Source organism: Prionailurus viverrinus, chromosome D1 (genome assembly GCF_022837055.1).
Source record: "Prionailurus viverrinus isolate Anna chromosome D1, UM_Priviv_1.0, whole genome shotgun sequence".
NCBI classification, from domain to species: domain Eukaryota; kingdom Metazoa; phylum Chordata; class Mammalia; order Carnivora; family Felidae; genus Prionailurus; species Prionailurus viverrinus.
The window spans coordinates 74,402,260-74,428,745 of NC_062570.1; the positions used below are offsets into that span (position 1 = coordinate 74,402,260).

The window sequence follows — 26,486 nt, forward strand, 5'->3', positions numbered from 1 at the left end:
AGCTCAGAGCCTGGAGCCTCCTTCAGATTCTGTGTCTACTCCTCTCTCTGTCCCTCCCATGCTCATGCTCTGTTCTCTTTCTGTCTCTCAATAATAAATAAACGTTTAAAAAAAATTTTTTAAACCTCTATATTAACATGTAAAATACAGTTGGATCCCAGGTTCAAATAATTACAAACATTTTTTTCACTGTGTGTAGGTAAAGGCAGACCCAGGTTTTGTGGGGCCTGAATTATGCAATTTGGGGAGCCTCCTTTAGGAAGAACAATATAAAATTACAAATATTAAATTAGTTACAATAGGAAATATTTATTTAGAATAGGAAAAAAGTGATCAGTTTTACATAGCCAAATAATATTTAAAACATCACAAAAAAAGGGGCACCTGAGTGGCTCAGTCGGTTAAGCATCGACTTCAGCTGAGGTCATGATCTCTCAGTCTGCGAGTTTGAGCCCTGTGTCGGGCTCTGTGCTGTCAGCAAAGAGCCTGGAACCTGCTTCAGATTCTGTGTCTCCCTCTCTCTCTGCCTCCCCTCCACTCACTCTCTGTCTCTCAAACATGAATAAACGTTAAAAAAACTTTTTTTTTAAATAAATAAAACATCACAAAATCCAGAAAAATATCCAAATATTTTATATTAATAAACAGCCCAACACACTTCTACAATCCTTTTTCTTTCTTTTAGTAGATTTATTTTTAGGGCAGTTCTAGGTGCACAACAATATTAAGAGCAGAAGGTACAGAAATTTCCCATATAAACTGACCTCATGCATAGCTTCCTCATTCCCACCAGACTGGAATATTTGATACAATTGATGAATCTATACTGGCACATCATTATCACCCAGAGTGTACCTTAGGGTTCATTCTTGGTATTGTACACTGTATGGGTTTGGGCAAATTTATAATAATGTATATCCACCTTTATTGGACCATGCTCTAAAAACCCTCTGAGCTTTGCATGTTTACAACAATTTTATTAAAATTTTGTATGTTTATTTTTTTGAGAGAGAGAGAAAGAATACGCAAGCAGGGGAGGGGCAGGGAGAAGGAGGAACAGAATCCCATGCAGGCTCCACATCATCAGCACAGAGGCTGATGTGGGGCTTGAACTCATGAACCATGAGATCATGATCTGAGCCAAGACCAAGAGTCAGACACTTAACCAACTGAGCCACCAGGCACCCTTACAACATTTTTAATATAGTGTTTTCTGAGTTATCTTTGATCTTCTCTTTATATGACAATGACTTCGTAAGATAATTTTTTATAATGACAAATAAAAAGATAATTCTGCCTTTAATTATACTTGGAAGTAGCTGAAAACCACATAAATAGGGATGCCTGGGTGGCTCAGTCAGTTAAGCATCTGACTCTTGATTTTAGCTCAGGTAATGATCTCCTGGTTAGAGAGACCTAGTCCCACATCATGTTGACAACACCAAGTTTGCTTGGGATTCTCTCTCTCTCTCAATCTCTGCCCTTCCCCCCAGTCATGCAAACACATGCACTCTCTTTCTTTCTCTCTCTCTAAATAAATAAACATTTTTTTAAATATCACAGAAATATGTCTCACTAAATGCAAACAACTTCTACTTCCAATTCGACTTCTTCTTAGTCAGATCCCCAAAATGCCTGTGCCCACTCCAGTCTCACTCAACACAAGAGGAAAAGTGATGGTAAAATGCTGGCGTGAACACAGAGGCATTAACTGCTTCAGTTAAAATGTTTCACTTCTGCAGATTTTACAAAGTAATTGACCATATGAATCCTTTCCAAGGGCATCTCCATGGGTCTTGGAATAGTTCTGTAGAAGTGAAGAGACTTTGAAGCTGAAGCTTCATCAGATTCACAGTAAATGTGACTCTGTCTAAATACATGTCTGATAGGACACTGCAGAGGTCAAGCAAGACTCAGGATGATTCTCTGTTGGCAGCACTGTTCTATACATCCTAAGCTGTGTGTACTTCTGGCCCATCCGGCAATGACCTCCAATCACACGTCAAGCAAAAGTATCTGCAGATATACCCAAAAGCTAGGGTGGGGATGGCTGCAGCACTGGCCTGTTGAAAACAAGGGTTCAGAACTTTCTCTGGCCAGGGCCTGACTTGTAGGGTCAATATATAGTCTGCATTGTATGCTCCCTATTATGGGCATATATTTTACTCGAAATTAGTATTATGGTTTTTTAGTGCCTTATCTCCTTGGAAAAAAAGTGATAAGGTAAATTGATCATCTTCATGGCATTAAAGGGACCCAAAAGGCTGTCATTTGATGTTTCCACATGACAATGACACATTGGATTTCACAACCATTTATTAATGCTTCTATGTGCTTTTTATAAAGTATGTTGTAGGAGGGAATATAGAATTCAGTAATTATACTTAGGAACTATTCCCGCCCTCAAGGGGCTCTCAGCCCCTCTCCTGAGTGCAGAGCAAAGAGGAAGCTCAGTACTTGCTAGGCAGGCCAGCAGGTCGAAAGTGGTTGGGGTTTTTGCCGCTCCGGCCCCATTCATTGGCGGCCTGGTCAGCCTTCGAGTCCTCTGCTCCGTGGCCGCTGCTTCCGTGCCTGAAAAAGTCTGTGACTCTCTGAGAATTCTCTCTGGCATTGCTGGAATGGAGGAAGGCAGGTAGGAGATTAATTAGGGGGCTGAGGAGCAATTGCCCATAACTCCCATCTCTCTTCTTTGCAAGGGAGGGCTGCTAACAGGAGCCAAGGAAAGAGGGGCTAAAACACTGACCCCCTGGCCCAGAAACAGAGCATCTCAGCCCAGGCTGATCTCTTACTGGGAGAACAGCACCCATAGGGGGAGGGTCGGGAATCACCCACTCCTCCTGGCCTTGCTCTGACTCCATCAGCCACTCACGCCAACACTGGGCGCAGAGGGGAGGGTGGGCAAGAGAAGGAGGAGCCACAGTGTCTACAGGAGACTTCTCCAGGGCTTGGCCCCTCCTGGCTGTCCAAGGCAGCTAGGCTCAGCTCACCCAGCCCTGCATCCCCAGGAGCCCGTGTTACCTGATCACTTTGGCCGCCCAAGCGCCCCCAGGTCCCCTCTGTGCGGCATCATGGTTCCCCCGGGCATGGAAGTATTTATCTGCACCTATGTAATTGGCTTCTCTCATGTCAGAGTAGGCTCTCCACATGTCTTTAGTCCCTGGAAAGGAAAGCAAATGATGAGATGAAGGTGATCGTGTCTTGGCAAAATAGAGGAAAAGACATTTTCCTCCCACCGATTCTAAGATCTCAGTCTTTGACAAAATCCATGGAGAGGATGTTGGCTGGGATGAGTGTTCCTTTACGTTTCACTTCCCTGGATGAATGTTATGAGAAGCACCCTTGGTGCGTTTTATTCTGCTTGATTCCATTCTGAGTACTGTTGCTACTTTATGTTTGGCTGTGGGATGTGTGTGAACATGAGGTGGGATGGTCTTTAAGGGATGCTTTGTCCTGCGATGACCTCTACCTGGACAGACGCAGGGAACCCTCTGACTGGGGCGTGAGAACAAAGGCAAGTGAGAGGGGGGCTGCTGACCCAGAGGGCTCCCAACCAGGTCAAGGGGAGAAATTCATCCCTGTGGGCAGCTTGAAGACAACTTGGTCCTGAGTATTTCTGAAAGTCTGGGGCATATTTGGCACCCAGGCAACTGTCAGAAGTCAACCAGCAGGTGGTAAAGGGGAGTTCCCCTAGAGAGATTTACAAAAACAGGTCATCAGACGCAGAAAAAGTACAACTGGTCCCCCACCTCTAAAGTTCAGTGTCCTCCCAGTAAACACAGGAGTATATTGCCATCCGCAGGGTGGTTATGCAGATGTACTGAGAAAAATGCACGTATAACTTCTAGAAGATTGTAGGTGTTCAATATGCTATCACTTCTCTAGGCCTTCGGAAGGCTGGGACAAAAACAGTAAAGCGACTCAGCTAAGAGGAAGATCAGGCAGTTACAGACTGAAGGAATCTGAGCAGGCTACATAAAATGCAGACCCTGAAAAAGTAATGTATGGGGTGCCTGGGTGGCTCAGTCAGTTAAATGTCCAACTGCAGCTCAGGTCACGATCTCACGGTTCGTGAGTTTGAGCCCTGCATCGGGCTCTGTGCTGACAGCTCAGAGCCTGGAACCTGCTTTGGATTCTGTGTCTCCTCTGTCTCTGTTCTCCTCCCCTGCTCACACTCTGTCTCTCTCTCAAAAATAAATAAACATTAAAAAAAAAAAGTAATGTAGTAGGCAAAAGAGAAAGACCTAGTGTCGAGTGTAATCATAGTTTATGTAATATCCATGTAATGCCTTATCTTCATTTTATGTGTTTATTATTTCTACTGTTTAGGATTCATTCATACACGTAAAGCTCTTAGAACAGTGCCTGGGACAGGCTGAGCTCAGCTACTGTTGGTTGTAGTTACTAAGAGCACAAGTTTGATGCACCCACTTCATGGCTGAGACACAGCAATGAGCTGTCCCCGGATTCCCACTAGGTGGCAATGGAGTCCCACTTGTGAGTGGGGAGCAGGCGCCCTGGACCCCAGATGTCTTCTGCTCTGCTGCAAGTTAAAACCCAAAGCTTATGTGACCTTCGTCCTGGGGATCCCCACGGAACAGTGCAATGCTGGCCAGAAGGGCCAGGGCTGGAGGGATAGGACACATGTCATTTAAGGGGAAAAACCACCAGTAGAAAATAAGCTCTAGACATCTAGCGCACAGTAAAATGAAGGCAAATCAATACCGTATCATAATTAGCAAACTTGCTACAGTCTAGAACTTAATTATCTCAACTACTAAAGGGAAAGGATAATTATGTCACGTGATAGAGGTGCTCTCTAGAGCCACAATGCCAATCATATTAAATAAACAAATGTGTCATTAACATGCATTCACCTTAAATATACACAAAGTTATAATGCCAGATGTGGTTCAATTGTTCAAAAAAGCCTGGGAAACTGCTCTCTTGCAAACCGTGCTGCTTTTCTTCCCGCTTGTGGCCTTTGCCCTGTGGGGATGTGGCCTCCACTGTGGTCAATTCTGTAGGGGGGGCCGGTTGCTGCCTTCCCCGGACCGCCATCCTTTGGTCCTTACCTTGACCAGCTTCCTTGAGGAACGTAAGCCATCTTTGGCTGCTGACGCCCAGGACCAGGGAGCACAACAGGATGCCCACGAAAAGCTTCATCCTGCAGCAGAGTCACAGAAACACACAAGGATGACACACTTTTGGTTTGGTTTGGTTTGGGGTTTTCGGGGGGAGGCACGTGGACCCACACCTGTATCTTACCTATTACCTACATCTACTTAGTATTAGATGTTACCGATATCTATTTATCTGTACACATACCTGCATAAATACACACATATGTGTACGTATACACCCGTGTATATACACATGTGTGTATGAATGTAGGTAGAAAGAAATAGGCAATGTGTATACACATATATACGCAGGTGACACACGATACATAGAACAGAGGGTCCAGTTGTCCGTTGCCATTTGCCCCATAGGAATCCCAGTAAGAGAGATCGCGCTGCGCTTCTAATATAAACCACGTGCCATTTCAGTCTTCCCCTAGGAGCCCTGAACCCGCTGTCCGGAAAGTTTCCAAAGAGGCCTTTGGGGATTTCGTGACCATGTACCCATCTGTAAAATGGGGATTGTGGGACATTGCACACATATTTGCAGAACGCCTGCTCTACCCATCCGTGAACTCCCACAGAGAAACTACACGACCAAATCCCAATCCCAGAAAGTATTCACATCTGGAGAATTCAAATTGCCAGGAGAGTAGATTCAGGGAGGAAGCAGAGAGTGAGGACACGGCCCAAGAACGCCTTCGGGTAAGAGAATCTGCAAAGAAGGAAAGTGTAGGCAAGTCTAGCACCTCACCTTTGGCTGTCCCTTCGTGCCGAGGCTCCTGGTGAGGCTGAGCTGCCCGTGTCTCCTGCCTGCGAGGGGGGCTGGCATTATATGTACTGACACTCTGCTAGGGGAGTGGGTGGGAAAGCAGGTGTGAGGCAAAAACACTGAGATTTGGGAAATTCCTTTTGGCCAGCACACAGCATCCAGAACATCAGGCTCCTTCTTCACGCCCGTCTACTTTCCAAGGTTGTGCAATCTGGCAGCTTTGAGGCGTGTAGCAAACTTGGAAATTTCTGCCTGTTTCCAGTGTCACTCCTGGTAAGAAAGGTTTTCTTCCCCACACAATAGTGTATTGAGAAATGCTGGGCAGGGTAATCAAAGTTAGAAAGGAGAATCGATTGCCTGAAGAATGAGAGAACACAAGGCAAATGGAGGAGCAGCAGGGGCTCCATTAAAGGGGTGGCTCAGGATAAAGCTGGGACCCCAGGGAGCAGAAGTTGGAGAGGAAGGACAGACAACCAGGAAAATGGAGCTTCCAGCACCCAGTGGGTGGACTTGACCCTGATCAGTTGCTATGGAAGCTCCTAATGGCAGGTTACAACTGAGGAACTGCAGTGTAGAAATGTGATAACAGTGTCACATGGGAAGGATGCATTAAAAATGGTCAGGAAAAGGGCATCTGGATGACTCTGTCTGTTAAGCATCTGACTCCTGACTTTTGCTCAGGTCATATCTCCTGGCTCATGAGTTTGTTGAGCCCTGCATTGGGCTCTGCACTGACACTATGGACCCTACTTGGGATTCCTTCTCTCCTTGTCTCTCTCTCTGCCATTCTCCCTCTCTCAAAAATAAATAATAAACATTTTTAAGGAAATGATCAGGAAATAGCCCACCAGCTGCTAAGTTATCAGACGAGAAGATTCAGGAAGGGTGCAGAGAAAGCTGGGATGCTGCCCAAGATGGGCCGTTGTGATGATACAGCTGTTTCGGCTGGAAAAGCAGGACTGGGCTTCACTGTGGGAGTTGAGGAAGATTATGCTGGGAAGAAATTGCACACAGGCGCTATTAGCCTGGTGGAGGCCATGGTCCACTCACCAACCTACCCATCACTGCCCCTTCACGAGAAAGGGAAAGTTTCAGGTCATTGGATTTCCCTGGAGATGAGAGAGTTATGGATGTGTAATGTGGCAGCAATGATGGGGGACCTAGAGGACAGACCTGCATCCAGTGTCCTTCTTACAGTGGGCTCCAGGGCTGGACACCTGAGGACGGTAGTAGGGCAAGGAAGGCCCCTGCCAGGGAGCGCCAGCTCAGGGGTTCTGCCCCGATTGTGTCTGGGAGAAGAAGTATAGGAGCAGACACTGGAGATGCTAGGGCTCCAAGCTGATGCAAGCAAATCCTGGAGGCTGGACAGCGCAGAGCTGGGAAGATGGTGAATCACAGCCAGGAAGGAGGTGGGCCCCGTGCTCCCGAAGTCACCCAGAGAAGAAGCAGGGTGCGGACCTTGGATTTGTTACAGGACAGGAGGAGTTCTGAGCAGGACGTGGCAGAGGGGAGGCTGACCCAGGACGAAGCAAATCAGGCAAGGACTGCACTGGTGTGAGGATATCACTGTCTTAGATTGGAGCCTGCCACTCTGGGAGTGATGCCTCTCTCTGGGTCTGGCGTTATGTTAATTCTTGCAGATACAATGAGATGAGTGTTGTAAGGCAGACAACTGTCAAAGGATCTCTCTGTCCCTGTGGTTCTCTTATCCAAGGCAATGCTAAGCGACATTTAGATATTCTGCATACAAATCATTATCTGGGAAAGGTGGGGTCCGTGAGCTCTGCCCAGGCCAGGACCCTCAGCAGCTTTGGCTCCCTGGGTCCTAGGAGTAGACATGTGGGGAGAGGGGCAGTTATCAACCTTCCACAGCCCTTGGTGACAGGGAACTTGGGGGGCCGCTTCACAGAGGAGGCCATGTGATGCCCACACCCCTCCTCCTATATTCCCCAGGGCAGATATCCTGGTGCAGTGGTCACCCCCTCTGACAAGTCTTTCACTCCCTTTGGGGCCATTCTGTGCTGGAAAGCCACTGCCCGCTTTCCGACATCATTCAAGTCATTGCTTTCTTTGGTAGAAACATTGCAGAGAGAGCAAGGACAACAACGTCTAGACACGGAGCGGGGCCCCTCACAGGGACCTGGGGAAGCACTGCAAGTTCTCCTCCTTTGTTACTTGTGTACTGTAGCTTCTTGGAGGGACACTCCGTTCCCTGCAAGGCCATGCTTACAACAATAGACAATAGTGGCAGGTGGCTCTTTCCCCTTGTGTCTCCTGCAAAAGAAAGCCGTCCTGGCATGGAGGTATGACACTCTCCAGGCCTTAAAGAGACACCCCCAAGTCTCCCATGAGTCCCTGCGTCCCAGCTTGCAGGGACTGTCTCCGTTAGGGCCCGATGTGCCTGCTTAATACATAGTGACAACCCCTTTCACTCTCAAAAGTGACCTGGTTTCCATAATACATTAGATGCTACCCCTCCTCTATTGGCCACGTGTGACCAGGCTGTCGAGAGGCCTCAGACACCTCCCTTTTCTCCGTTACAATTAATTTAAGTGGATGAGAAGAACGCCAAGGTTATGAAGAGTCAGAAAACCAAAGTTAAAAAAGAAGCCCCACAGGTACCGTGGCCAAGCATGGCATGTGAAGCGTAGGTCCCACACATGCAGGGACAGAGGAAGGAATGAGGAACAGTTTCATGAATTTAAAATGAGAAAGACAGTGATACCTACCTGAGATACTGTCGTGTTTGAGAAATAAAAATTTGGTCATTCAGATGATGAAAATATGTGTGGTTTTTATCTGGTCTTTCACAGCGCCTGCCTCCCAAGCCCTTGGAATTTCCTGAGTGTTGAGAGTGACAGTGGTATCTTTAGTTAATGAGGTGATCTTTGGACCTCACTAAGGATGGGAGCTGATCACCAGGAGGACCAGCCACGTGATCAGGGGAATGGACCTTTATTCCCTCCTCCTGACCTCCAGGCAGGGGTCAACGGCTGGAGGGTTCAATCAGTCACCAATGGCCAAGGATTTCATTAATCCTTATGCATTGAAGCCTGCATAAAAACCCAAAAGGGCTGGGCTTGCAGGGCTGCTGGGGTTGGTGAACATTGGGAAAATGGTGGGCCTGGAGGGGGCGTGGAAGCCCGTGCTATCTTCCCAGTCCTTGCCCTATGTATCTCCTCATCTGGCTGTTGATTTTCGTCCTTTTTCGTATCCTTTAATAAACTGGTAAATGTGACTAAGTGTTTTCCCCAAGTTCTGTGAGCCACTCTAGCAAATAATCGTACCCAAGAAGGAGTCACTGGAACCTCTGATCCAGTGGGTCAGTGAGAAGCGCACATAACAGCCTGGGGTGTAGTCGTATAGGACTGAATCCTTCCTGGGGTGTAGTCCTATAGGACTGAGTCTTTAACATGTAAGATCTGAGCCATCTTTGGGAAGCGAGTGTCAGCATTGAGAGGAATTCTTGTACAACCTGTTGGGGTCTGAGAACTGCTTGCTGATGCATGTGGAGAACGCCCCCAAACACGGGAACTGGGCGTGGGAGCCCTAAAAGTCTACCTCATCAGGTTGTGTCAGGGTGGAATGCTTAAGGCTGAAAGGGGCTTGGATTAATTCTGAACACTTACAAAGCACTTTACACATTGAACTCTTCTGGCTTCGCCAAGAAAATTCATACTCATTTATACTTTGCCGGAGACAGGAAGATCAATTAATATAGTGTTACCAAGTCCACACATTATTAACACATTAATAAGTAAGATTACCAATCAGAGTTGCAGTTTTAATGATCTGGGTTTAATTTTTCAGGACACAGGAATATTCTTTCAAGTATGGGTGTCTCTCAAGATTCCTTTGTTAGAGGGGCGCCTGGGTGGCTCAGTCGGTTAAGCATCCGACTTTAGCTCAGGTCATGATCTCACGGTTCCTGAGTTCGAGCCCCACATCGGGCTCTGTGCTGACAGCTCATAGTAGCCTGGAGCCTGCTTCAGTTTCCCTCTCTGACCCTCCCCTGCTTGCATTCTCTCTCTCTCTCTCTCTCTCTCTCTCTCTCTCTCTGTGTCTCTCTGTCTCTCTCTCTCTCAAAAATAAATACTAAAAAAAATTTTTAGGAGAAAAAAATTGAGTCAAAAATCTCTACATATTTCCATGGGACCCTGACTCATTTATCAATTTGTAACTTAAAATATTCATTAATTTGGGTGAACTGTTGTTGTGTATGGAGGTGTTTGCACATTTAGCGCTGTTGTGTGTGGGGGGGGTGTTTATGTGATGAGAGACACAGACACATACATGTAAATTATATGATGCATAGACATTTGCTGCTCTTCCTGATCTCAACACTGGAATCCCAATCAGGACAGGAACCGGGCTGTTGGTTTTTTCACCATTAACGCTCAGTGCCTAGGAAGATGCCTAGAATATAGTCAGGCTAACAAAACTGAGTTGAACGAACGTATTTACTGAAGAGAACTTGAAAAGTATTAAATAAGTATAAAGAGAAAAAGAAAAGGCAGTAGTAATTTCACCAGCCTGGATTGGGGGAGGGGGCGGGAAGAACCTCGTTAGATCCTCCACGTTTGGCCTCCAGGCTACTTTCTAAGTATATGTACATATGTGAAGACATAAACTAAGACAGGGATATAATACTTGTCATTTTATATTCTGCTTTTACCCTGAACGACTTACTGTGACCATTGGTCCTTGTTACTCTGCTTACCCACCACAAAGTCAGTGACAAAGCTGAAGTTCAAATCTGGTCTGCTAAGAGTGAGCATTTGGAATCTTAGCCATCTGCTATGCAGCTGCCACCTGAACTTGGCAGAATACAATAATTTACCAGACAATTTATTTTATTTTATTTTGTGTATCTTAGCAGAGATTTTGGTGTAGATTTATGTAGTCACCTCCGAGTGCCTCATTGCCACATTCTGCACATCAAACCCTGTAGCAAACCTCTGTACTTTGTACAATCCCAGCCTCCCTCCTGGTTCTGGCTACTTTTGAACACGACTTTTCTACATCATTCTTTCATTTCAACAGAAATGTATTAATCCACTCCTATTTGCCAGGTGCTATGACAGGTACTGTGGATACAAGGCTGACATACAAGAGGAGAGCCATGGTTTTTGCTCTTGGGATTCCTACCTACTTGCCCTAAAGACAGACACATCCACAGAGAAGCACGGTCGAGCATGATGAGTCCTGGGGTTGGGGTACAGCAGGAGCAGGTACAGCTGAGTTCCTGAGGTCCCTGTCCTCCATCTCAAGTGTGCTGCCCGCCTCTTGTCAGCTTCCTTCCTTCTCAGAGCACAAGATGTTTCTTCTCCCTTCGGGGTTACCACCCCTGTGGGCTTGACCCCACCCCCTCCTGCTTCCCCTTGCCTTTGATGCATCTTTTGTGCCCTCCACTTTATCTTTAGTGTGTACAAGCAAGAAGAGAGTGGAGTGAACTATTTAAAGTGTTTGGAGGGAATAAAAAAAACCACCAACATACATTCTGTATGCTGTGTAATTATCCTACAAAATGAATGAGAAATAAAGACTTTCTCAAAAAAAAAAAAAGGTGAGGTACAGGGTCTTGAGTGGCTCAGTTGGTGAAGCATCTGACTTCGGCTCAGGTCATGGTCTTGTGGCTGGCGGGTTTGAGATCTGCTGTCAGCATGGAGCCCTCTTTGGATCCTGGGTCCCTCTCTCCCTCTGCCCCTCCCCCATTCATTCTCCCTTGCTCTCTCTCTCTCTCTCTCTCTCTCTCTCAATAATACACAAACACTTAAAAATTTAAAAAAGAAAGGTGAGGGGGGTTGTTGGCATACACCTGCCTTGAAAAAATGTTAGAAGCTCTTTAGAGAGAAGTAAAATAAACACTGAGATGCGCAGGAAGAAAGGACCAGCATTGAGGAAGGAGTAAATAAAGGTAAAACAGGGGTGATAACAGCCCGTACATCTCATTAGGTCCTTTCAGGCTGGACACACTGCACACCCATCTCCCCAGCATGTGGAGCCTGCTGTCATTAGCCAGTGGCCATACTGTGGCCTTCACCTCTTTCTCCTGCTCCTGCCTCATTTTGACGTAGACTCACTCGTGTCGCACTAAGCCTCAAGCCTCCCACACCTCCTCCACCTGCACTGCCCCTGGTGCTTTCTGAGGGGCACCAGAAGTCTCTTGGGACTAACCGCTTCCTAGCCACACTTTATTTAACAAGAATGAGATTTGTCATTGACCCTCATCCATTAGGAGTTCTCATCAATTCCCTTTTCAGAGACGAGTCGCATTGCAGTTATCAATTTATGTATTCGAGCTTCATATCCGCCTTCCTTTGCCCTGTTTGTGATACTGGAGCTGGTCCCTGTTATAGTTCTCCTGTGCCAGCCAAGCACGATGCCAATCTTTGTCAGTAGAGGGCGCGGGAGGGACGAACGGGAAAGAAAGACTCTCCCAAGCTTGAGCTTTGCCTCCTTCTAGCTCCTGGGCTGCTCTTCTCAAGTGCGGGGTACCCAGTGACACTCACCACAGGCAGTTTTGTTGCTATCCCACTGAAGTTTCTGGACAAGTTCCGGGATGCCTCCCCGGATGTCCAGGGTGTTCTATAGCACTTTGCCTGTGTTGGGGGGCTGCCTAACCATATACCACAGACTGAGTGACTTAAACCACAGAAATGTAGTTCTCATATTTGTGGGAGCTGGGAAGTCCAAGATCAAGGTGCAAACTAATTTGGTGCTTGGTGGGCGCTCTCTTCTTGGATGGCAGATGGACAGACACCTTGTAGCTGTGTCCTCACAGGGCAGAAAAGAGGGAGCAAGATCTCTGGTATCTGATATTACAAATACATTAATCCTATCTGACCAGGTTCCACACTTCTGACTTATTTATCCTTAGTTACTTCCTTATAGCCACATTGGGAGTAAAGGCTTCAACATAGGAATTTGATGCGTGGGGGATGCAATTCAATCCACGGCACTGGCCCTTCAGGGCTGGCCTTGGGCCATCAGCAGCATTGTCCCTCCTGCCACATGGGGGCTGCCTCCCGTGAGTTTGCAACAACCCCCGCTGTGTCCCAGTTCAGCTGCAACCCACGCGGTTTCCTGCCAAGTACCCTTGGCACCTCAGTGGGAGAGTCCTTGCTTGTCAGCTTTGGCTTGGGACACCCAGCAGTCTTTATCAGCCGTCCAACGGGCTGCAGGATTTCCAACAAATCTACATCTCCGCTTTGTGTGTTCTGTGCCACTTAGAACTGAAGCGTGTACCAGTTAAGAATTCCTTACATTATAATTTCCCAACTCCAGTTACTAACTGGTTTCTGTCTCCTGATTCCGCTCAACTGATAAGAGGGGTCTTCTAGTTCTGCTGGCTCTTCACTAGAATTTCCCCAATTCGACTGGTTAAGGTGCAGAAGCTGTGAGGGAAGAATCACAAAGGAGGTGGATTGATGTCTCCATTTAGGCTTGAGTGAGGCAGTGAGGTGATGCAGAGAAAAACTGCTTTGGACACAAGTCTTACATGGCATGGACAGAACTGGTTTTAATCAGATTTGAAGGCGCTGTTGAGAAACCAACACAAGGGCACCATGGTGGCTCAGTCAGTTAAGCGTCTGACTTTTGCTCACCTCCCGATCTCACGGTGTGTGAGTGGGAGTGCTGCTTAGGGCTCTGTGCCAAAGCTTGGAGCCTAGAGCCCGCTTTGATTTCATCTCTCTTGCTCTCTCTCCTCGTCCTCTCAGGGAGCAGGAATTGGAGTGGAAGGATGGACGACCAGGAAAATGGAGCTTCCAGCACCCAGTGGGTGGACTTGACCCTGATCAGTTGCTACGGAAGCTCCTAATGGCAGGTTACAACCGAGGAACTGCAGGGTAGACACGTGATACAGTGTCACATGGGAAGGACGCATTATAAAATGGTCAGGAAAAGGGCATCTGGGTGGCTCAGTCTCTTAAGCGTCTGACTTTGCTCACCTTCTGATCTCTCGGTTTGTCAGTGGGAGCCCTGCATAGGGCTCTGCGCCAACAGCTCAGAGCCTAGAGCCTGCTTCATTTTGTCTCTCTCTCTCTCTCTGCCTGTCCTCCTGCTCTCTCTCTCTCTCAAAATTAAATAAACTTACAGAAATGTAAAAAACAACAACAGCAGCAGCAACACAAGATCAAGGTGGCCGTGGCCAGAGAAGGATTCCAGAGTCGCATCCTCCCATGGCTGTGTCTCCTGCCCCCAGGGACAGGTACCACTGAGGAACAAATCAAAGGGAACTGGAAGCTGAGGACAGAGAAGGAGACAGGACACGATTGGCAGGAGAGAGGGGTGTGGACACAGAGGGACCTGGAGGGAGCACCAGGTTTAGCAGAAGGGCCTGGACAGGGCAGCAGGTCAGATCCGGGAAGGGTGGGTGCAGGGCGTCTGCCCTGTGTGACACTGACATGGTCCTCCCCACACCAACCACACGGGCACAGGCCTGGCCTGCACCTGGGTGTCCGTCCATCACCGCTGAGAATGAACGAACAGTCCTTACACCGAAGAATAACACACACTTTCCAACAATCTCTTAAGCATTTATTAGACACCTTTCAGGTGCCCTCCATCAGCCTCTGTGGACAGAGAACTCAATGACTCCGTGTCCCTGCCCTCAGGGGGCTCTCAGCCCCTCTCCTGAGTGCAGAGCAAAGAGGAAGCTCAGTACTTCTCAGGCAGGCCCGCAGGTCGAAAGTGGTTGGGGTCTTTGCCGCTCCGGCCCCATTCATTGGCTTCCTGGTCAGCCTTCGAGTCCTCTGCTCCGTGGCCGCTGCTTCCGTGCCTGAAAAAGTCTGTGACTCTCTGAGAATTCTCTCTGGCGTCGCTGGAATGCAGGAAGGCAGGTAGGAGATTAATTAGGGGGCTGAGGAGCAATTGCCCATAACTCCCATCTCTCTTCTTTGCAAGGGAGAGCTGCTAACAGGAGCCAAGGAAAGAGGGGCTAAAACACTGACCCCCTGGCCCAGAAACAGAGCATCTCAGCCCAGGCTTATCTCTTACTGGGAGAACAGCACCCATAGGGGGAGGGTCGGGAATCACCCATTCCTCCTGGCCTTGCTCTGACCCCATCAGCCACTCACGCCAACACTGGGCGCAGAGGGGAGGGTGGGCAAGAGAAGGAGGAGCCACAGTGTCTACAGGAGACTTCTCCAGGGCTTGGCCCCTCCTGGCTGTCCAAGGCAGCCAGGCTCAGCTCACCCAGCCCTGCATCCCCAGGAGCCCGTGTTACCTGATCACTTTGGCCGCCCAAGCGCCCCCAGGTCCCCTCTGTGCGGCATCATAGTTCCCCCGGGCGTGGAAGTATTTGTCTGCACCTATGTAATTGGCTTCTCTCATGTCAGAGTAGGCTCTCCACATGTCCCAAGCCCCTGAGAGAAAAGGTCACGGCAAAAGGGATATCACGTGAACAGGAAGTCTCTGGCACACCTCAGAGAAGAATCAGGGACGGCAAATCTGCCACCGACTCCAGATTTCTGCCTGGTCCCCTTGGGTAGCACAGGCTGAGAAGAACAAGTCTGCATCCTAGGTGGTTTCTCCAGCTTTCTCTAGTGGGAGTCGTGTGGGTGGGGCACAGCTGTGTTGTCCCTGCGGGTCTATGTCTGCCTCTCACTTAGGGCTCTGCCTGAGCTGTGTAAACGAGAGACAGGAGGTATCGCAGAACAGGACTTGTCACCTTGAGCGCCCCTGAAATTGGGGGCAATTCTTTGTTGCTCAGGGCTGTTCTGATATTGTAGGATGTATAGCAGCATCCCTGACCTCTCTGCACTAGAGGGGGGCAACATATTCCCTGAGGGTCACAAGCAGAAGTGTTTCCAGACATTGCCAACTGTCCCCAGGGCCCAAAAGTGCCCTCGGTTGGGCAGCACTGCTGTCAAATGAAGCCGCGTGTGACAAGGTCCAGGGGACGCGGTAAGTGAGGAGGAGACAAGAAGGCACCTTCAGGGAAAGGCCCAGGCATACAGCACTTCTGCCCTGAGGCCCAGGAGATGGATACTTGCAGAATGAGGGCGCACAACTGGGATCTGAGTCCCTCTGGGTGTTAGGGGCATAAACGGCATCCTGAAAACCTTCTAAACAGGCTGTACCGATGATATTGGCAGCTTGAGGAAGCAAGGGGTCGAGCCGTGGCCCATCAGCCCTACTTGGCTGCACCTTCTAATGACCTGGGAGCCTCTGAAGTCCCGGTGACCAGGTCACACCCGGCCCAAGTACCTCAGCCTCTGGGGGTGGATCTCAGGCATCACTAGTTTTCATCATGCTCTCTGAGTGCTTCTGACCCGTAGCTGAGATCGATAGCCACCCAGCTTTAGGAAGCTGCCTGGCAAGGACTCGGGCCTCACGTGCAGCTGGGTTCCAACCTCCTCTTGGCCACCTGCTGACTGGCAGTTAGTCCCTGGACAATGGACTCGGCTGCTCTAAACCCTAGTTGTCCCCTTCAAGTGGTGTACGATGTCTGCCTCCCCAAGGTGTTCTGAAGTCATAGTAAGTGACCACGTGTGCCAGCTCGACCAGAAGTGTCCCCGTTTGCCTAGAACTATCCCAGTGAGCCCTGAGAGTGTCACAGAAAACTCCTCTGGCCCAAACAAACCAGGATAGTTGGTCATCCTAAATTGCCTAGTGCAGGCTTGGTAGATGTTATTAGTTCCTCATTTTTATTTATTTTTTATTTTGGTCAAGTAAAATGCAAGGAAGGGGTAGGGAACAGGGGCAGTGTCTTGAGGATAGGAAGCATCTGTGAGAGCTGAGCTGAAGGTGTCTCTGAATCGATCCAGGTAGGAAATGGAAGGAAGGATGGAAGGGAGGAAGGAAGAAAAGGAGGAACCGATGAACGAAGAGAGAGGCAAAGAAGAAGAAAGGAAAAACAGTTTTAATCATACTTCGTGCAATGTGTCTGCGGAAAATTCTCTGCCATTGCAAGACTTACTCTGTTTCTACTATCCAAACTGAAGCTTCAGCTGGGAATGATGATTGCTCCTTCTCTAGTAACTGATGGACAGAAATCCTCTGGTTTTCAATCCGCTTGATCAAAAGCTCCCCAGACACGGGCACCTTCTAACACTTAGGACAACACACCTGAGGCAGTAGCTCCACCCCTTGCATGTGCTCGGGGTGAGTCCCAGTGGCCCACGGATGCCACCCCCCCTCCAGTGCTTACCTTGAGCAGCCTCGCCAAAGAACGAATACCATTGGCTGCTGACACCCAGGACCAAGGAGCAGAAGACGAGGCCCGTGAAAAGCTTCATGGTGCTGAAAGGAAGCAGAGGTCAGGGGGCAAGGACAGGGCCCGCGCACCGCCCTTTGGGAGTTGCATGTCACGGAGCCACTGCTGCAAATTCCAGTGGTTCTCAGGAGACTCTTAGGAGCCCGCGTGGGAACCCTGTAGCAGGTCCTCACTCAGAGCCGCAGCCCTAATTCTGGTCCCGTGAGCCCTGACTGCCCGGTTGGCTGAGAGTCCCCAAGGTGGCATTGATGGAGGAAGAGGGCAGTTGGGACCAGATTGTCCCTGCCTGGAGCGGCCTGTCATCAATCAACAACCATTTAGTGTGTGTCATCCTCCCAGCTCAGACCTCATACAGGACAAATACAGAACAGAATGATTATTTTGAAAGGAATTTACAGTCAGTTCTTTTCCACAAATCAGTCCTTGGAGTCGCCCCTCACCGGAGTCCCAGTGGAGCAGAGCTGCCGGTCCCTGCCTGCTGGGAGAGGTGGCCGGGATTTATACTGCGCCCTCCCTGTTGGGCGCCCCATGGGGAGGCAAGAAAAGCCAGACCTGGTGCCCGGAAAGGTCCCTCCAGGTCATGGCCCCGAGAGACCTGCAAAGGAAAACTTACCGGACACCCGTGGTTTTCTTCATCCACAGGTCAACTTCCACTTGTGCAACTGTGAGGAAGCCAGCTTGGCCGGTTCTGCCTGGAAGCTGGGGCTCAGGAGGAGGGCTCTGCTGTCCAAGTCAGAGAGGCTGTGGAGAGGAAGGATTGGAGCACCGGGCTGGGGGCTGGGCGCTGGGGGCTGGGGGCTGCTGGCAGGTGTGTGTTGGGGACGGCTCCTCCAGGCAGGGCTTGCTTTACTGATCATTTCCTCAGGATGGTCCCTGCCGGGCCAGATGGTCCATGTGCCAGATGTGACACCCTTTGAGTTCGTGTGTAAGCTCTTGAGTTCCCAACTGATGGCTTTTCCCAACAAGCATCTCGGGTAGATCCTTCCACCGGTCTGTGTGCCCATGCTAAGCTCTCAGCACCGAGGCATTGAAAAGCCCCGTTCAGCCGGTTGAGCCCATGAGGAAGTGTATTACCTCAGCCGGGTCCCAGGCTGGGTGCATCTAGTTGGAGGGATTCTGTCTTCTCTCACTCAATCCTGGAATTACATCAGAGTGGAAATGAGTGTTTGGTGCAAGGAACTAAAATGTAAACTCTTAGAAACCTATAAGAGGTCATCTGTTATGGGAAAATGGCAGTCCAATTGGATAAGTACCAGGCTCCCAGTGAGGGGAATATTGAGGGAAAACTGCTTGCTGTATTTTGTAGGGTGCAGGGGGGTCACTGTCTGCCCTCTTCTCACTGTTAGTCAGAAATATCAGCAGGGTCTGTGCAGCAAGATGAGGCCTGTATATAAATGAACAGAGCCTCCTACTCTTCAAAGATGATATCCCTTGTGCCTCCTAACTGTAACGGTTCTAGAAAGAGAACGCCTGTGACTGTAGTTCAGCATAGACCGTTGACATTGTTCCAAGCTGTCTAAAGACTGAACAAAATGCTGATTCTCTGCCTGAAACATAATGAAGCTTATTATTACTCCTTCCCTCTCCTGGATTTTTTTGGACAAGCCAGTAAGAATATTCTTTTTGACTCTCAATGCCCTGCCTCTTTAGTCAACTATTATATCTTGTTGTTATTGCTTTGTAAATGAAATACATAATCTCAAATTCTCAAACTCTTGGTTCGAATAGGAAATCTAGCATATGGGAGAAGAGTGATATGCTAAGTTTTCTTTCAACTTTACAAAGATATCTTGTATGTTCCAGAACCATTTGGGAACAAAGGGTATCAATTACATCCATTATAACATTATTGACAGGGTGACAAATCATGGGTCCAGACAACCAAGCTGACTTCTTTTTGGGGGGGTCAGAGTACAGGAAATACAATCTCTGAAGTCCATTTACATTATAAGACTATTTCAAAAAACTTCCAAGGACCATTTTTTTTAATGTTTATTTTTGAGAGACAGAGCATGAAGGGGGGAGGGGCACAGAGAGAGGGAGGCACAGAATCCCACGTGGTCTCCAGGTTCTGAGCTGTCCGCACAGAGCCCAATGAGGGGCTCAAACTCACGAACCTCGATATAATGACCTGAGCCAGTCAGTTGCTTAACCGATTGAGCTACCCAGGTGCCCCAAAAGACCGATTTAAATTAAAGTTAACAACAGAAACTAGGGACACCTGGGTAAACTCTTGGTTTCAGCTGAGGTCATCATCCCAGGGTTATAGGATCGAGCCCCCCGTCAGGCTCCACGCTCAGTGTGAAGCCTGCTTAAAATTCTCTCTCTCCCTCTGCCCTTTTCCTGCACCGAGTGCATGCTCTCTCTCAAAAAAAAAAAAAAATGGGGCGCCTGGATTGCTCAGTCAGTTGAGCGTCCAACTTCAGCTCTGGTTATGATGTCACAGCTCGTGGGTTTGAGCCCCATGTCGGGCTCTGTGCTGACAGCTTGGAACCTGGAGGCTGCTTTGAATTCTGTGTCTCCCTCTCTCTCTGCCCCTAACCCACTTGCATTCTGTCTCTGTCTCTCTCAAAAATAAATAAAACATTTTTTAAAAAACCACAAAAACAAAAAACAGAAACTATGTCTCTTTTGTCACCTTTGTATATGCAGTGTTTATCACACTCTGGTGAATAACAGGCACTCATTCTTTGTTTTATTCGTGCTTCACGAGTACTTGCTGAGCTTTCATATACTCCAGTGCTATTCCATGTGCTGGAATGTGTCTAGCCTCATGTGTTTACATTGCAGCGATCGATCTGTAAGTACAAACACAATGACATCCCACATTATCTAATTCTGACCCATTCCCGACAGTGTGTTGGGTAGCAATTGTTTCTTTAATTACTTTTTATCTGCAGTTGTGCTCAGTGCATTCCAACCTCAGCACCATCTTCCTGGTTGATTTTCCCTTGTTCAGGAAAATCTGCTTCATCTGCCCTCCACAGCCACGCTGCTTAGGGTCATAACACCACTCTCTGTAGGCATACAGAGGATCCTTGCCCTTCTTGTACTGTGTCACTTTGTGTAGTTGGTGCTGCCGCTTTCTAACAGAAAGTTGAGTGGGTTTGGGGAATGTTCACCATGTTCTCGAGGGCATGCAATCAGCACTGTGTCCACAGCACTGTCTTATTGGTAATGCTAAGGTCAGCACCAGGTCGGGATGGATTCAAGCAGAAGAGGCCTGTCGTGAACTTCAGAAGCAGCCTTGATGGTTTAAGATATGTCAAGCCAAATTTCTGTTTCCTTAACTCTAAAATATCCCTATAGCAATTTTTTTGGGGGGGGAGGGTTAAAGACAGCAAATTTTTGAATGCCAATTATTTTATTTTACAAGAGAAAAAAATAAGAATCCCTTCTTAGCCACTTTTCACAACTATTATCTGAACCATTCAAATACCTACTCAATAATCTGTGAAAGATAGCTATACAATATAAAACAATTAAAACACCAATTACCTAATTATTTAATAACTAATGAGCACATTTGTGGGTGTTTTGTCTGCAATACAATAATACTCTAGAAAGTTAGACACGAATTCTGTTTCCTTTCTATACTGTGACAAATATGTACTGTAAATTTAATAAAATTTAAAATGTCAGAGATCATGAATGCAAATAATTTTTGCTTCATAAAATATACCGGAATTTGGGTGGCAGAGTAAATGAAAAACTACACATCTAAGATTTGTCTATGTCCAAATTCGAGGGGCTGAGTGATAGTCTTTTCTGCTTGGCACTGCATATTCTATATCCAGATGGCTGGGAACACTGTTCTAAAGCTATAGATGATGCAATTATTGAAACACGCAGGTAAAATGGATGTCTGTGTTCCTTTGTTTTCTATCACCCAAGTCCTGATAGTGCGAGACTGGGTTTGCGGTTAAAGTTTTTTTTAATTTATTTTTATTTTATTTTTTAATTAACAAATTTATTTTAATGTTTATTTATTTATTGTTGAGAGAGGAAGCACAATCAGGGGAGGGGCAGAGAGAGAGGGAGACACAGAATCGGAAACAGAGCCCGATGCGGAGCTTGAACTCATGAACCGTGAGATGATGACCTGAGCCAAAGTTGGATGCTTAACCAACTGAGCCACCCAGGCGCCCCTGCAGTTAAAGTTTTGAATGGATATTAGTGTTTATGTCTTGGTCACTCAACTAGCAACATGTGTCACCGTTGTCTGCGTGATTTAAACCTAAGGGTGGCAGGTCACCACGCAATAACAGGAGAGACAGCAGACTTCCTGGGAATAAATGCGTGGTGGGAGCCCATGGAAGTTCATTTCAGATTGCTTCCATTTTTCAGTGGAATAGGAAGGAAAGTCATCAACTGAGAGGAGGATGGAGGACACATGGTAGAAATTCTAGGAGAGGAGTGAAAAGTGGTCATCTAGGAGAATGGCAAGGTGAACAGGCTTGGGAAGCGTAGTAGGATTGCAAGGAGGCTGGAGGATAAGGATCATGAACTTGAAGTGAAACTAATCACCGCGGCTCTGTATTTTTCCTCGACCACATTCAGTTGCCAAAGTGCAGACTTGAAGCAGTGGGAAACTGGATCTCACCGCTCAGTAAATACTTGTTAAATTATCAAATGAATTAACATATGCAGGGGGCACCTGGGTGGCTTAGTCGGTTAAGCGGCTGACTTAGGCTCAGGTCATGATCTTGCCCTTTGTGAGTTCAAGGCCTGTGTCTGGCTCTGATGGCTCAGAGCCTGGAGCCTGTTTCAGATTCTATGTCTCCCTCTCTCTCTGCTTCTCCACTTGTGCACTGTCTCTTTCTCTCTCTCAAAAAATAAATAAATATCAAAAAAAATTTTTTTAATGAATTAACACATGCAAAAGTCAAAGGAGGATTCATTTAAAGATGAGGGAGGGTTATAGGGGATAGGGAGAGAATTAACAAAGAGAGAGTGAGTGAGGGCATAAATATACTCCAAGGTCCAAGAGCCCACAGGACCACTGAGGATGGAGTTACCTAGAATGTAGCAGGAGCAGATCTTTCTCTGATAGAAGAAAGAAAGGAGAGAGGATGAGGAAGATGTATTTTGAGATGAAGGACAGAGAGCTGAAAGAAACCAGAACCACCCATCCTTCACCTCTCTCAGGATTCATCAGTCTCTACCTGTTTGCATTTTGGAGTTTGGCCCCACAGTGCATAAAACCCAGGGATAGGAACCCTGTCTGGTTTACTGACAGACAATCTGCTAAACCTCTTACACGTAGCAGAGCACCCCACCTATAATAAGTTCTCAGTAATTTTTATTGATTGAATGAATCAGTGAGTGAATGAAGGAGAAGCAACTGCATGGATGGGTAGAAGTAGGGTGATGGTGGAGTTTGGAGGTTAAGAAGAATGGGAAAACTTTGAAACCATGATGTGTCATTTAGACATGAACATGGACATTGTTTATAAGTAGTAAAATCCCAGCCTACTTGGAGTGATTGAATTCACTGTCAAAGAATATATCCAGAGAGCAAACACTTATCACCTCCTCTGCCACTTCCATCCTGTTATTATGCACCATCATTTGGATTATTGTAATGAATCCCTAACTGGTTTCCACGTTTCCACACTTGCCCCCAACTAGTATCTTCTCAACAGAGCAACCAGACTGTTAAAACACCAGATAAACCATGTCACTCTCTGTTCAAAACCCCCCAGAAGATCTCAGTTTTACCCATAGTGAAGCTAAAAGCCCTTACAGTAGTTTATAAGACTCTACTCTGTCTTACCCACACCTCATTTCCTACTTCTCCTCTCATTCATTTTGCTCCAGCCACACTAGCCCCCTCCCTGTTCTTCCAACTCTTTTTTTAAAATTTTTTTTTTTAACGTTTATTTATTTTTGGGACAGAGAGAGACAGAGCATGAACGGGGGAGGGGCAGAGAGAGAGGGAGACACAGAATCGGAAACAGGCTCCAGGCTTTGAGCCATCAGCCCAGAGCCTGACGTGGGGCTCAAACTCACAGACCGCGAGATCGTGACCTGGCTGAAGTCGGACGCTTAACCGACTGCGCCACCCAGGCGCCCCATGTTCTTCCAACTCTTAAGCATATTTCACCTCAGGGGCTTGGACTAACTATTCCTTTCATCTAGAATATTCTTTGCCAAGATATTTGTATTTTGGGGTTTTAAGAAGAGCAAGAACTTAGATTTCAGGGTGTTGGAAGGTTCAGCAATCTTATTAATATCACAAAGAGAGTTGGCAGTGAGTATATCAGGAGGGCTGTGACACATGAAAATTTTCCACAAAGGTGGGAGAAGAGTGGAGAGATCTATCAACAGATATAATTGAGAGATGCTTTGTCCCTAAATAGTAGTAACTAGATTGTCTATATCAAGAGCATCTGGTCGGCATTTTATGAATGCCAATTCTTGGGCCAGAATCTTGAAAATTCTGATATAGCAAGTTTGGAGTGGACTTTAGGAATGCCTGTGTTTGAAAATAAATTACATTGGTAAGGGTGGAGAGTGGGTAGTAAGGAATTTGATGGGGACTTAGGAGAAGGCATTCCAAAGAGCACTGGGGATGTTGCCAGGTGAACTTAAGGAGACCCCGGGGCCCTGAGGCCTCTTCAGCCCACCCCAGGATGTGGCCAGAGGCTTTTGGTCCTGTCACAAGAAAAAATTCAAAGAGAGACTAGACACAACAGTTGAGTGATGTAAGAAGGAAAGTTTATTAAAGCGAGACCACACTCTCAAGATGTGAGAACAGGCATGCTCAAGGGAAAGTTATTCACCTGGGGTTTGGGTCTCTATCTTATATTGATAGTTGTTAATTAGGGGTGGGGAATATTTATTAGTTGGGTAGGGGATTTTGGGGCGAGCAGGATTTTGCATCTTTTCTCCCTTACTTGGTGAGAGTCTCTGGCCATCTTTGTCTTGGGCCTGTCTGGTTTGATCCGGCTTCCTGTGTTTGTTTTTTTTTTTAATTTTTTTTTTACATTTATTTATTATTGAGAGACAGAGAGAGACAGAGCATGAGCATGAGAGGTGCCAAGAGATGGGGAGACACAGAATCCAAAGCAGGCTCCAGGTTCTGAGCTGTCAGCAAAGAGCCCAAGGCGGGGCTCGAACTCACAAACCGAGAGATCATGACCTGAGCCGAAGTCGGACGCTCAACCGACTGAGCCACCCAGGCGCCCCTACTTCCTATTTTTGTATTTGGAGTGCTGCCAGGACAGGTCTCTAACTCCCCCAAACCCACCCCCCCAGCTAGTGGGCCATGTCTTCCCTTTTGCTGGCTTCCAAGCATCCTGTTAAAACCTAACTGCTTACTCTAACAGGGATATAGAGATGTCAGTGAGGGGCAAAGAGGATGTAGACCCCTCTTTCCCATTTTTTTGTTCAGGAATTACAGGAGGTCTACCCCATGGGAAAGGATGACAATCAAATGGAACCAACGTGGGAAAGGCGAGTTTCAGCTTTTCGTAACAGGGGAAGGAAATAAGCAAAGATAAAGGGGAATACTCACCACAGAGCCTTCTCACCCAGGGCTCATTGGAAGGCAGTGGTGAATAAGCAGATAGAGTATAGACAGGGTTGAGACTGACCCATAAAAAATTAGTTTATGTCAAGTGAAAGCAGGGACATAAGAACAGGGGTAAAGGAAACAGTGGTTTAGCACATGGGTTAGTGACAGCAGGTTGGGGTTATTTATTGCTTTGGGCTGAGTGTGGGGTGTGTACAGTGGAAGGCTGATGCTTTTGAGCCAGTAAAACTACCCCCCAAAGCCCAAATGGACTCTAAAGAGAAACAATGGGGATGCTATTCTGATCTCCTCCCAAAGGTGATGAGTCTACTATTGACACGAGTTCTAGAGAGAATGGAGGAACAAAGGAGAAGGGTGGGGGAAAGAGTGGTTAGTAGGATAGATAAGGGATACTCCCATTACATGTTTAATATGAAAGTTTTATAAATAAAAAATTAGTTTTTTTAAGCTGACACACAGATTTCAAACTTGGAGATGATAGGCATAATAGGCCAGGTCTTTCTACTTTTTGAGATCTCTAATTACTGAAAAGAGGATCCAAGTTTTCTCCCTAGGCCAGGGGTGCTTTGTTTATCTATAAATTCATCCTTTATGGAGTCATAGCCAATTTATTCTTTTAAACACACACACCACATCTCCCAGGAGTGACTCTTTTTTGCTCATTAAGAAACAAACCACCTCCAAACCCCTTTCTGATGGAGAAGCTGTAGAGAATATAAATGGGTCACTCAAGGACCAGAACCACACAATGCCTTGGCCAGTGCTCTCTCTACTCTAGCTCCTTGCCCCCATAACTTAGCAAATGTTGTTTTCTGGGAAACTGTACATCCCTTAAAAATTTTAAAGGTGGTTTATGGTAATTCTAGGTTGGGTAATTTGATTTGGGAGAATGCCATCGGACACAGCAATCTCAGCTTCTGGTAGTACAAATCTGGACTTTGCCCCATTCCATTACTCCATGCTTATCTTTAACAGGATGTCCCATTACAAAAAACCAGAATACTTTTCCAGTACAGATTGTGACACTGAGTTCCCATTACAAATCCTAAATCCCAGCTTCCTGGACTTGGAGGCAGCATGGCATTGAAGTCAAGAGCCAAGCCCTGGATTCAGACATATCTAGTATGCTTTCTGGTCTGCCATATACTTATATTGTGGAAGAGCACTTGATGACCTGGAGAAGCATAGATATTGTCTTAAGAGAAAAAGAATGCAGGGGTGCCTGGGTGGCTCAGTCAGCTGGGCATCTGACTTCGCCTCAAGTCATGATCTCACAGCTTGTGGGTTCGAGCCCCGGGTTGGGCTCTGTGCTGATGGCTCAGAGACTGCAGCCTGCTTCAGATTCTGTGTGTCCCTCTTTTTCTGCTCCTCCCCCACTCACACTCTGTCTCTCTCTCTCTCAAAAAATAAACATTAAAAAACGAGAGAGAGACAGAGTGCAATAGAATACAATTCCATTTTTCAAACGTTCAAGGACATTTTCCCACAGTGACACACAGCCTAAGAAGTTGCACATCAGACAGTCTCCATGTTTCCAGGTAGTAGGTTTTGTTCGTGTTATTCTAGGTTTTCAAAATTCCCTATGATAACATGTTGTTCATATATTCATTTATCAACTATTCATTGAGTGCCTTCTATGCAACAATCACTAGATTAGTTATTGGGCACACATTAGGGGTTAAGGGTGGGGGTGAGAAATAACCAGATCCAGGCCATGCCTTTGTGCAAATGAGTCATGTGACAAAGGAGAAAAATGATTGTATTATACATGCATAGAGAGAAGGTTCATACTTATCTAATGGTAAAATCAAGAAGATTCCAATAAATAAATGGTAAAGG

The 26,486-nt window shown here is 47.0% G+C and overlaps 2 protein-coding genes across 3 annotated transcripts; both read right to left on the reverse strand.

Moving 5' to 3' along the window:
- Positions 1-2,298: 2,298 nt before the first annotated feature.
- On the reverse strand, positions 2,299-5,941 carry LOC125146885 (serum amyloid A protein-like). Its single transcript, XM_047823799.1, has 4 exons — positions 5,872-5,941; positions 5,073-5,164; positions 3,019-3,157; positions 2,299-2,613 (listed from the first exon to the last, which is right to left on the reverse strand). Exons 2-4 carry the CDS (start codon positions 5,161-5,163, stop codon positions 2,451-2,453), a joined length of 393 nt encoding a protein of 130 aa, XP_047679755.1. The 5' UTR covers position 5,164; positions 5,872-5,941; the 3' UTR covers positions 2,299-2,450.
- Positions 5,942-14,413: 8,472 nt separating this feature from the next.
- On the reverse strand, positions 14,414-17,420 carry LOC125146886 (serum amyloid A protein-like). Of its 2 annotated transcripts, none has more exons than XM_047823801.1 (3): positions 17,045-17,420; positions 15,119-15,257; positions 14,414-14,497 (listed from the first exon to the last, which is right to left on the reverse strand). In XM_047823801.1, the coding sequence occupies exons 1-3, from the start codon at positions 17,130-17,132 to the stop codon at positions 14,434-14,436; spliced, it is 291 nt and encodes a 96-aa protein (XP_047679757.1). In that variant the 5' UTR covers positions 17,133-17,420; the 3' UTR covers positions 14,414-14,433. The 2 variants fall into 2 exon arrangements, with proteins under 2 accessions (XP_047679757.1, XP_047679756.1); XM_047823800.1 differs by having other exon boundaries at positions 14,414-14,713.
- Positions 17,421-26,486: the final 9,066 nt, after the last annotated feature.

Excerpts from the sequence above, each read along its gene's own strand:
- LOC125146885 (XM_047823799.1), bottom strand. The coding sequence starts at position 5,163 with ATGAAGCTTTTCGTGGGCATCCTGTTGTGCTCCCTGGTCCTGGGCGTC. Across the intron at positions 3,158-5,072 it reads CCTCAAGGAAGCTGGTCAAG|GGACTAAAGACATGTGGAGA; the intron begins GTAAGGACCAAA and ends TTTCCTTTCCAG. Across the intron at positions 2,614-3,018 it reads TGGGCGGCCAAAGTGATCAG|CAATGCCAGAGAGAATTCTC; the intron begins GTAACACGGGCT and ends CCTCCATTCCAG.
- LOC125146886 (XM_047823800.1), bottom strand. The coding sequence starts at position 17,132 with ATGAAGCTTTTCACGGGCCTCGTCTTCTGCTCCTTGGTCCTGGGTGTC. Across the intron at positions 15,258-17,044 it reads CTTTGGCGAGGCTGCTCAAG|GGGCTTGGGACATGTGGAGA; the intron begins GTAAGCACTGGA and ends CTTTTCTCTCAG. Across the intron at positions 14,714-15,118 it reads TGGGCGGCCAAAGTGATCAG|CGACGCCAGAGAGAATTCTC; the intron begins GTAACACGGGCT and ends CCTGCATTCCAG.